The sequence below is a fragment of the Orycteropus afer genome, unplaced genomic scaffold (genome assembly GCF_000298275.1).
Source record: "Orycteropus afer afer isolate SDZICR_OR568_19922 unplaced genomic scaffold, OryAfe1.0 scaffold00038, whole genome shotgun sequence".
NCBI lineage: Eukaryota > Metazoa > Chordata > Mammalia > Tubulidentata > Orycteropodidae > Orycteropus > Orycteropus afer.
The window spans coordinates 13466143-13478191 of NW_006921625.1; the positions used below are offsets into that span (position 1 = coordinate 13466143).

Genomic DNA, 12049 nt, shown 5'->3' on the forward strand with positions numbered 1-12049 from the left:
ATCTCTCCTTGGAGACTCCATTCCCATCCACCATCCACGCCACCTCTGCTAGCTCATCTGTGCAGACCTGGAAGCTCTTGAGAGCCCGTGAACACCTAAGGAGCTTGCTGGAGTCCCAGGCACACTTCCCTGCACCTCGTCTGCACCCACTGGCTGCAGGAAGAGCCAATGGGATGGATCCCAAGGTGGCTGCTCAGGATGACCCCACTGACTGTTGCTTCCTGACGCTTCTGTGGGCTGTAGGGCCAGCTGGATGGCCATGACTGGCCCTTATCATCAAAATAAAATAGAACAAAAATCCCCAAATGCAAGCCTCCTGCAAACATACTGGCTTTAGAAGTCAGGACCTGCTCAGAAGATAAAAGGCCCAGAGACCACGGGCAGAAGCCACCCCGCTCTGTAGCACGGCCACCTTCCAGGAGGAAGGGGAGCTTGGGATGGAAGCAACAAGGGGATGGCACAACTCAAGACAAAGTGCGCGTCTCCACAGAGCCGACCCCAGGCTGCAGGGCTGACAAGGTGTGTTGGCTGCGGGGAATGCCCCAGAGGAGTCTTTGGGCATTGGATTCAGGATGTCACAGGCCGACAGAAGGGCGGCATCAGTGTGAGGGACAGGTTACAGAGATGGATATAAATCCTTTAACGGTGAAACGTGAATCATTTTCTACATTTAATGAAAATGTTTTCCCGTTTGAGGCCCTAGAAGCTGAGACGCATTTTTTTAAAATTCTCCTCCACCCCTAATATGTCTTAAAACACATGGCTTAACAGCGGCTGCACAGAAATTTTACACCCTCAGAGTCTGACTTTCATTTAAATACAAATATACAAAATGTAAACTGAGACAATAGAGAAATTTACAAAACTTTTCTTTAAAAATAATAAAGACAAAATTCAGTTCTAGTTACGACGCTATTAAAATACGTGCAAGTTGTCCGGGCCGACTGGATCTCTGCTGCAGTGTGCTCACAGAGCCCGACCCACTCCGGCTCCAGGGCCACCTCTGAAAACAGACCGGAGCGGAAATCTCTCCGAGAAACCTCGGGGCTCTGCTTCCAGGGGGTGGCGCCTCCTTCCCCAGCGCCGACGGGCCCCCCAACCACTGGGCACCAGTTTCCGCGTCTTTCGGTGGGAGGGTGTTGGCTGCTTCCACTGTGAACGTCAAAGCCAGGGCTGAAACTAGCTGCTTCCAGTGGAGTTTGAGCTGACATGGTTTGAATTTACGTGGTGGTTAAAACTAGTCTTGGAATTGGACGCACTCTTGGAATTGTTCTGATGCTGGAGAGAGAGAATGAGAGTCAGTTCTGGGCGGACTCAAGGCCCGGAGCCGACATACAGATGGGGGCTTAGAAACTTGGGGCCTCAGGGAGTGGCTGCCTGCCCAGTGGTGGTTCTTGGTTTTGCTAACTTTTGTGTTCACTCCCTGTAGACCCAGACCCAGCGGCCACCCCTGGGGGCAGAGGGCTTTATCTGCAAGGTCAAGGTGACTGAAACACCATCAGGGAAGAGGTGTGGAGTTAACAGAACCCGGGATCTAGGAGGAGGCGGCCCCTCCTGTCACATCTAGAAGGGTTAAGCTGCAGGCCCAGGGCCTGGCTGTCCCGATTGAATACCGGATCCACTACTTCCTGGCTGCGTGACCTTGGACAAGTTATTGAATCTCTTGGTTGCCATGATTATAAACCCTAAGGTGGTACAAACAGTTAAGTGATTGGCTCCCAGCTGAAAGGCTGGTGGTTCAAAGCCACCCAGAGGTTCCTCAGAAGAAAGGGCTGGCAACCTACTTCTGAAAGGTCTTGGCCACTGAAAACCCTGGGGCGCAGTGCTACTCTGCACACACAGGTCGCCGTTCTTCCCTGTCATCAAAGAGAAAGGAACCATGGTTCCTGGGACTCAGGGGAGGAGGAATGTGAGGAACCAGGAGGGGCAAGGGAGCCCCCAGGTGCTGGACCCAGAGCTCTGGGACCCAGTGTTCGTCAAGGGCTTGGCCAAGAGGGGGTCCTTGTGTGTCTGTGACTCATGGGGCCCACACCACCCCTTAGCTCAGGGACAAGCTCTAGGGCAAACACCTTTTCCCAATGAATAAAGTCTTTGCTGGCTGCCAGCCTGAGGGGAGCCCCAGGGGGCAGGAAGCAGCAGCAGACGGGGGCAGCAGGAACAGGTAGGGGAAGCCCAGGAAGTGAGCAGAGCAGCTGGAACAGCTAAGGGAGGCGACCTTGTCTGTTGGTCTGTTGTACTGTGGTGGCTCGTGTGTGGCTGTGAGGCTGGAGCTGTGCCAGCAGGGGTGCCATGGTGGACCGGTTCCGGTGGAGCTTCCCGACTGAGACAGACTCGGAAAACCGTATGAATAGTAGTGAAACACTGATGTATTGCTGGAAAATTTTATGGATAGCCCTGAAACACTGTCCGACACGGTGCCAGATGAGCCCCTCAGGTCGAAAGGCACTCAAAATTTGACCGGGAAAGAGCTGTCTCATCAGAGTAGAGCCGACCTGAAGGATATGGATAAAGCAGAGTTTTCAGGGCCTCCATTAGCTGTAGTGGCATGACTCCATATAAGAAGAAACAGCTGCAAATAGCCATTAATATCTGGAATGTGGAATGTATGAAGTACGAATACAGAAAAGTTGGAAGTTGTCAAAAATGAAATGGAACGCATAAAGATTGATGTCCTAGGCATTAGCGAGCTGAAATGGACCAGTTTTGGCCATTCTGAATCAGGTAAACTTATGATCTACTATGCTGGGATTGAGAGTTTGAAGAGGAATGGTGTGGCATTCATCATCACAACGGATGTTTCAAGATCTGTCCTGTACAATGCTGTCAGTGATAGGATAATATCCATACGTCTACAAGGAAGACCCGTTAATGCTACTATTATTCAAATTTACGTACCAACCACCAAAGCCAAAGATGAGGAAATTGAAGATTTTTACCAACTTCTGCAGTCTGAAATTGACCAAACATGCAATCAAGATGTGCTGATTATCACTGGTGATTAGAATTCAAAAGTTGGAAACAAAGAAGAATCACTGATAGTTGAAAAATTTGGCCTTGGAGACAGAAATAACGCTGGAGATCACATGATGGAATTTTGCAAGACCAACAACTTATTCATTGCAAATGAATAAGTTGTTTGCAATTTTTCAACAACACAAATTGTGGCTATACACGTGGACTTCGCCAGATGGAGTACACAGGAATCAGATTGACTACATCTGTGGCAAGAGGCAATGGAGAAGCTCAATATGTTCAGCCACAAGGCCAGGAGCTGATTGTGGAACAGATCATCAACTGCTCATATGCAAGTTCAAATTGAAGTTGAAGACAATTAAAACAAGTCCACGAGAGACAAAATATGACCTTGATAATATCCCTCCTGAATTTAAAGACCATTTAAAGAATAGATTTGACATTGAACACCAGTGACCAAAAACCAGAGGAATTGTGGGATGACATCAAGAGCATCATCCATGAAGAAAGCAAGAGACCAGGAAAAAGACAGGAAGGAAGAAAAGACCAAAATGGACGTCAGAAGAGACTCTGAAACTTGTCCTTGAATGGAGAGTAGCTAAAGCAAATGGAAGAAATGACAAGATAAAAGAGCTAAACAGAAGATTTCAAAGAGCAGCTTGAGAAGACAGAGTCAATTATTATCATGAAATGTGCAAAGACATGGAGTTGGAAAGCTAAAAGGGAAGAACACGCTTTCTCGCTGAAAGAATTGAAGAAAAAATTTAAGCCTCGAGTTGCAGTATTGAAAGATTCTATGGGCAATATATTGAATGATTCAGGAAACATCTAAAAAGATGGAAGGAATACAGAGTCACTGGACCAAAAAGAACTGGTCGATGTTCATCCATTTCAGAAGTGGCATATGATCAAGTACCAATGGTATTGAAGGAAGATGTTGAAGCTGCATTGAAGGAAGTGGTGAAAAACAAGGCTCCAGAAATTGATGGAATAATACCCAGTGAGATGTTTCAACAAATGGATGCTGCACTGGAGGCACTCACTCAGTTATGCCAAGAGATTTGGAAGACAGGTACCTGGCCAACTGACTGGAAGAGATCCATATTTGTACCCATTCCAAAGAAAGATGATCCCACAGAATGTGGAAATTATTGAACAATATCATTAGTATTGCACGCAAGTAAACTCTTACTGAAGATAATTCAAAAACAGTTACAGCAGTATACTGACAGAGAACTTCCAGAAATGTAAGCTGGATTCAGAAGAGGACATGAAACAAGGGATATCATAGCTGCTGTCAGATGGATCTTGGCTCAAAGCAAAGAATACCAGAAAGATGTTTACTTGTGTTTTATTCACTACGCAAAGGCATTCAATTGTGTGGATCTTAAATTTTGGGTAACATTGAGAAGAATGGGAATTTCAGAACACTTAATTGTGCTCATGAGGAATTTGTACATAGACCAGAAGGCTGTTGTTTGAACAGAACAAGGAGACACTGCATGGTTTAAAATCAAGAAGAGAGTGCGTCCAGGTTGTATCCTTTCCCCATACTTATTCAATTTGTATGCTGAACAAATAATCAGAGAAGCTGGACTATATGAAGAAGAACATGGCATCAGGATTGGAGGAAGACTCATTAACAACCTGCGTTATGCAGATAACACAACTTTGCTTGCTGAAAGTGAGGATGACTTGAAACACTGATGAAAACTGAAGACTACAGTCTGCAGTATGGATTACACCTCAATATAAAGAAAACAAAAATCCTCACAAGAAGACCAATAAGCAGCATCACGATAAATAGAGAAAAGATTGAAATTTTCAAAGACTTCATATTACTTGGTTCTACAATCAACACCAATGGAAGTAGCAGTCAAGATATCAGATGTCATATAGCATTGGGAAAATCTGCTGCAAAGGACCTCTTTCAAGTGCTGATGAGCAAAGATATTTCCTTGAAGACTAAGGAGTGCTTGATGCAAGCCATAGTATTTTCAATTGCCTCATATGCCTGTGAGAGCTGGACAATGTAAAAGGAAGACTGAAGAAGAGTCTATGCTTTTGAGCTGTGGTGTTGGTGAAGAATGTTGAAAATACCACGGACTGCTAAAAGAACTAACAAATCTGTCCTGGAAGAGGTGCAGCCGGAATGCTCCTTGGAAGCGAGAATGGCCAGACTTCGTCTCTTCTACTTTGGTCATGTTGTCAGAAGGGACCGTTCCCTGGAGAAGGATGTCATGCTTGGTAGGGTGGAAGGACAATGAAAAAGGGGAAGGCCCTCAGTGAGATGGACTGACACGGTGGCTGCAGCTATGGGCTCAGGTACAGTAAGGATCGTGGGGCTGGCACAGGACTGGGCAGTGTTTCGTTCTGCTGTACCTGAGGTCCCCATGAGTCAGAGATGACTCACTGGCACCTAACAACAACAGCTGGAGGTCACATGTCAGATGCAGGATGTCCTGCCCCGGAGGCTGTGAGGTGCTGCGGGGTCACTTCTCCAGGATCTCCCTGCTCTCTTCCGTTACAGCTCTGCCGACAGAGCCATCTTTGCGAGGCCAGAGAGCAGCGCTTCCCAACCTGGGGCGATTTTTTTGTCGGGGGACATTTTAGATAGTCACAAACGTGGGGTGGGGGTGGAGATACTACTGGCATCAAATGGGTGGGGCCAGGGATGCTGTTCAACAACCTACAATGCATAGAACAGACCCCCCATCACGACGAAGGATCTGCTGGCCCAAATGTCAGTAGTGCTGGGGTGAGAAGCCCTGCTGCGGGGTACACTTTACACCCCGTTTCACAGACGGGGAAATGAGGCACATCACCTCAGACTGAGCTTCTGACCACTGGAAGCCCGGCCACTCTCTCTGCTGGCAAACCTGTCAACTGTGTTTGGCCAGAGGGCATTTGCAAATGGGTTGGCCTGCCCCTTCAGCCCCCGTGGGGTGCAGACAGGCGAGTGGCCCTTCCAAGCTGCCCCTGTCCTGTTCTCTGAGCCCACAAGGTGTAGAGTTGCAGCTCTGGTCTCCACGCAGGCTTCTCCTGCTTCAGATGGGAACGCCTGAGCCGGGGTTCCCCAGAGCTGAGGCCAGAACAGGAGGCATGGGGGCGTCTCACCTGCCGTTTGAAGATTCGCTGGAGCAGCCCTTTCTTTGGCGGCTCTGGAGGGTGGTTTCTGTTCAGGTCCGGTGAGAGGGTACCGTTAGGCCCAAACACGTTCAGTTCCTTGAAGCATTCTGTTTCTATCATCTGCAGAAACAGAGCCAAAATACAGGGCTGTCAGGGCCCTGGGCGGGCAGGACCACGGCAGCTGGGTGAGCCTGGCCCTTGAGTCGCTGGTCTTCCCCCTCCATTTCATAGCTGCCTTGAGGACTTGCCCCAGGGGTACATGGCCCATTCCCCTCACCCCCACCCCCCAAGAAAACAGAAACCATCCTGGGCTGTACCCATCTTCCTGCTACCCGATCCCCACCCCAATCGATCCCCACCACCATGCCCACCTGATCCCTGCCCCTACCTCCTCTGAACTGCATTCCCCTGATCCCCACCCCGACCTGATCCCCCCATCTCCACCCCAATCCATCCCCACCCTAACCTGATCCCCACTACCCCAGCTCCACCCTCCCTGATCCATATGCACTCTCCATTCACAACCTCTCCAATCCATACCCCCGATCCACCCATGCCCCTAATCCACCCCAAAAACCATTGCTATTGAGTCTATTCCAACTCACAGCGCCCCTAGAGGACAGAGTAGAACTGCCCCACATGGTTTTCAAGGTTGTTAGTCTTCACGGAAGCAAAGCCCAAACCACACCCACTGCTGTGGAGTCGATTCTGACCCATAGCGCCCCTAGAGGACAGAGTGGAATTGCCCCCCAGGGTTTCCAAGGTTCAGTCTTCCTGGAAGCCATACAGAGCAGGACTGTCATAGATTTTTGCTGCAAAACGGCTGGTGGGTTCCAATTGCCAACTTTTGGTAAGCAGAGAATACGTAACCACTGTGCCACCAGAGCTCCTACTGAATCCACAGCCTCACCTAATTTGCACCTCCATCTGATCCACCCCCCCATTCCCCTTTCCCTCCCTCCGATCCCCTCCCCCTTCTATAGGACCTCGGGCCTCATGTCAGCCCCACCCCCACCATCTCATCTCAAATTGGCTCCAACATCCCTCCACCAGAACCTCTCGAGGAGTCACCTATGTATACAGGTGGTGACTCCAGTCTCCTTGCAACCCGCTTCGCCTTTTGACCTCCACAGCACAGGCCATCCATAACTTGCCTTATGGCCCAACCCAGCAGCCACTGCCTTCACTGTACCCAGCTCTCAGGTGTGGCTGACTTGGCAGTCTGTCCCGTGCCCCCAGCAAAGCAACGACCCGCCCTCGCACCTCATTTTGCCACGGGATGGGCACGGAGCCTGTGGAAAACTTGGAGTAGAAGTCGTCATCCGTGTGGTCCAGGTTGACTCCCTTCACGGTGGAGAACTGCTCAATGTCCAGCACGTCCTTACAGTACACGGCGCGGGGCTGCGGCCAGACAGAGGCACGGGGCTGGGTCACATGGGCGTCCCTGGGCTGGGCCCCACAGGTCCAGCACAGCCTGACGCTGTCCCCCCAGAGCCTGAGATACACCCTCAGATCGCCAAGGACACCCCCAGCTGAGATGTAACAAGAACTCGAGGTGTCTGGACTCCGTGCCCAGTGCCCATTCCTCTTTGCTACCCACAGGGCACCCCAGGTCCTCCAGGGGCTGTGGCAGGATGCCGGCCTAACGGAAAGACGGGACCCCCCTTCTAAGCTCACACACCTCCATACCTCTGGGGATCCTCACCCCCTGCCAGATGGTGTTACCCTAAAGCCCATCTGAGAAGCCTTTAGTGGTAAACCAAAAAACCAAACCCACTGTCATTGAGTCAGATCCGACTCATAGTGACCCCTCCTTGGGTTTCCGAGGCGGCATCACTACGGAAGTAGATTGCCCCATCTTCCTTCCGAAGAGTGGCTGGGGGTTTGAACCGCCAGCCTTCTGGTTAGTAGTCAAGTGCCTCAGGTACTGCGCCACCAGGGCTCCTGCTAACTGAAAGGTGGTCAGTTCCAATCGCCCAGTTTCCCAGGAGAAGGCCCTGGCCATCTGCTCTCGCAGGCTACATTCCAGGAAGGTGGTCAGTTCCAATCGCCCAGTTTCCCAGGAGAAGGCCCTGGCCATCTGCTCTCGCAGGCTACATTCCAGGAACCCCCTGGGGCAGTTCTGCTTTGTCACATGGCGTGGCTCTGAGAAGAAATTGACCCAACGGCACCCACCAAGGGAGCCCATCTAGTCAGGGAGGCGGCCAGGTCTCCAAAGTCATTTCTATGGGCTGGCCCCTATGTGGGGCCTCTGGCTGTTCCTCCATAGAGGGGCCTCTGCCTTGAGGGGAAACACAGCCAAGGGGGGCATCCCGGGAGGCCCTCAGGCCCCTCAGTGGAGGGCAGTGGGGGGTAGTGGATTGGCACCTGGGCTGGCATCTCCCTCTGGGGCTAAGGAACTTTCGGGGAGCCACCTAGCACCCCCAGGCCTCAGTTTCCTCACCTGCAAAATGGGGATAATAAAAGTACTGGCCCTTCACGGCCTGGCGCTGCAGCTGTGAGCGTATCATTATGGTGGTGATGTCTTTGATGGCACTCATCCATCCAGCACGGATGGTGGCTCTCTGCCAGGGCACACAGAGATGACTGGGCCAGTCTAGGATTGTGGTCTGGGGGCAGAAGCATCCCAGGGGCTGCGGGAGGGGGCGGGGTTCTGACCATGAGGCATTCACTGAGATGAGCACAGGGCCACCTCTGTCTCCTGCCCCTCATCCTTGGCCCAAGCACCCCCCCCAAGAAAACCAAACCAAACTCATTACTGTTGAGTTGATTTGACTCATAGTGACCCCTCCTTGGGTTTCCAAGGCAGTAAATCTTTAGGGAAGTAGATTGTCCAATGTTCCTTCCAAGGAATGGCTGGTGGGTTTGAACCACCAGCCTTCATGGTGTTAATAGTCAAATGCCTTAGGCACTAAGCCACCAGAGCTCCGGGTTCAAGGCTCAGTTCCGCTAATTCGAAGGTGGGAATGTTGGAATCTGTGGCCAGGGTGACGGAGCGTGAAGGATTCCAGCACTGGTCTCCCGCCGCCCTGCACTTTCTGGAGCTCTCCAGTCCTGCCTTGCGGGGCCCAAGGACCCGTGGGGGCTGATGATGGTGGCCAAGACTCCAGTATAACAGGCTGAGTGGGAAAACAGGACTTTGAGATTGGCCAGTACAAAATGAAATGGCACCCCTTCCTCAATGAGTTTCAAGACGCGACAGCAGAGGGTTAAACCCAGCGTGAGGCCCTTCTGAGCAGGGGGCTGGCAACGGTACAGCCACACACCCATGGCACTGCAGCGGAGCATTAAAGAAAAAGGGGGCGGGCAATAAGTATGTATTTTTAAACTCTAATAGAAAAACCTTTAACACTCTAAAATTCACCATTTCATGGTATCGCTGGTTGAGTTTTCTTTGGAATACACTCATTGTGGTTTAAAGAGTTTGTCGGGATAAGGAATATTACTAATCTGCTTGTGGTTTAGGGACGAGGTAATAGTCCCCAAGGTGGTCTGGGAACAGCCTGGTGGTTGCCCAAAAGGCTGGCCTGGCTCCTGGGGGTGCCTGGGCAGGGCAGGAGGGGCAGGTAGGGAGGGGAGGCAGGTGGGTGGAGAGTGGGGAGTAGGGGAGCACACAGGGGCTTTGTGCTCAATGCCTGCAACTTCCAACCTCTGTGTCTGGGTGCAAGGGTCCATGGGCCACAGAGGGCACTGTGGAGCTGAGGAAGGACAGTGGCCCGAGTGCTGCGTCTGCTCTGCACCCACCACACACAGTGCTTGGCTCTCCTACCTTGTCCTCCTGATGAGGGTCACACTTAGGGTGGCTGGCCGGCCAGGTTTCTGGGATGCTTGACTTCCAGTGCTAAAACAGACCTGGGCCCGGGCCTGGTGAGGCCAGCTGGTCACCCTACTTATAGAGCACCCTACATCACAAGCAGCTCCTCACAGAAGCCTCCCCTGGCCCCCAAGACTTCCCATTTGTTAACATCTCTCCTCAGACTGTAAATTCCACGAAGGAAACTGCATGTTTCGTTCAGCACAGGGTCCCCCAATGCCTGGCACAGGGCCTGAAACATGCTGGGAGATCAAGAGAGATTTCCTGCGTGAGTGACTAATCTGATCCTGTTACCACCACAGCAAAAGGCAACCCGGGATGGCAGACTGGGTTCCAGAACCTTTGCCCCAGCCTGGGTGCCCACCTCACATTAACCCAGTTATACTGTAACTACATCAAAACAACTTCACGTGGTCGTCGTGTGTGGTTGCTGGGAGGCCAACCAGTGGCCATTTCCATGTTGTTGTTGTTATGTGCCTTTGAGTTGGACCTGACTCATAGCGACCCCTCCAAGGCAGTATCACTAGGTCCGAGGAGTGGCTGGTGGGTTTGAACTGCCAGCCTTCTGGTTAGCAGTCAAGTGCCTTAGGCACTATGCTACCAGAGCTCCCAGCCATTCCCATTGTTATGTTATGTGCTGTGGAGTCGGCCCGACTCATAGTGACCCCTCCTTGGGTTTCCGAGGCAGTATCACTACAGAAGTAGGATTGCCCAGCCTTCCTTCCGAGGAGTGGCTGGTGGGTTTGCACCAGCCTTCTGGTTAGCAGTCAAGTGCTTTAACCACTATGCTACCAGAGCTCCCAGCCATTCCCATAGGCCTCAGCAAACACACAAACGCCCAGCTGGTGGCATTTCCTGTAACACAGAGGCTCTCAACCCTGGCCCACTTTAATGTCACCTGCCTTTTAGAAATCCCAAACCCCACGCAGCACCCAACCCTGAGGCTCAACTTTCAGCCAAACAATAGGCCCATGAGCTGAACAATGACACCAGGGAGGTACACACTCCTTAGAACAATTAACTATAGGAGCTCTAAAGGGCAGCATTTGCCCAGGGACAGCTGCTCAGAAGGCAGGAAGGGACAGGAGAGAAGGACGAAGGGGAAGGGGACACAGGGAGGAAGTGGGAGCGCTGTTACTTTGTGGGGACTGCAGTCAAGGTCATGAAACCAATTGCTTTGTAAACCTCCACCCAAATCAAAATGAAAAGTTAAAAAAGTGCTGACGCCCAGCCTTGCCCAGATCAGTGACATCAGAGTCTCGGGGCCGGGCCCAGGTTGCTATTGTTGAATGCTCCCCAGATGATTCCAAGGTGCAGCCAGAGAGCAGATTCTGTGATCCACATTCCCCCCACCATCAGTTGAAGTCTCCCTAGAGGTCAAGTTTGTAGGATCCAAAGACATTTTATATGTCCAACAGCTCCTTCCTTCTCCCACAAAGCACGATCTGGTGAGCCCCCCAGCCCTGACGCTGGAGCTGGCAGATGGGGTCAGGGGTGTGGATGCACGGACACTGCTCAGCACGCAGCAGGGCCTGAGGCTCCCCAAACCTGCAGCTGCCCTCCTGCCCTGCCCCGGGTGACTGGGGCCTCTCCCCTGCGACGGGCGCCAGAGTAACGAGGACTGGAAAACATCTACAAACAGTTCAGAGGGAGAGAAATGAGAAAGCCCTGGTCGGTAGTGTGTGCCAGTTCCCGTGGTGTAAATACTGTATCGTGGTTGATTTCAAGCCACCGCATGAAGTTACCGAACAGGAGTTAGGAAGAGGTGTACTAGTCACTTCTTCCAAGGGGAAACAAGCCAGCTTCAGAACACGTCTGCTCCCACGGCCTCGACAAGAGGAGCCACAAGCTGGCCTTCCTGGTGAGGGACTCCTTGGACTTGCACAGTGCAGGCCCGGAGCGCCGCACCTGACAAGGACTCTTGCAGCAGCAAAGACCGTGGGGCACGAGCCTGCCCTGCTTCCCCTGGTCTGGCTCCTTTGAGCCTGTGCTTCACAGACCACTTAGGGGACTGTCAATGGCAACTGGGACTTAACTGGCTTCCCACCTCACACGCTGACTTGGGGACCTCAGCCCTGGGGAAGATGTGACTGTATCGTGAGCACTGGGTGCTGCTGGGGCCTCGCCTTGTTC

The 12049-nt window shown here is 51.8% G+C and overlaps 1 protein-coding gene across 1 annotated transcript in view; it reads right to left on the minus strand.

Moving 5' to 3' along the window:
• Positions 1–1179: 1179 nt before the first annotated feature.
• Positions 1180–12049, minus strand: part of GRK5 (G protein-coupled receptor kinase 5) — a 157192-nt gene continuing 146322 nt past the window's right edge. Inside the window, exons 14-16 of the mRNA XM_042780412.1 lie at positions 7366–7503; positions 6091–6222; positions 1180–1278 (exon numbers count right to left, since the gene is read on the minus strand). Of these exons, the coding sequence (XP_042636346.1) occupies positions 1180–1278; positions 6091–6222; positions 7366–7503 (369 nt within the window). The remainder of the gene's footprint in view (positions 1279–6090; positions 6223–7365; positions 7504–12049) is intronic.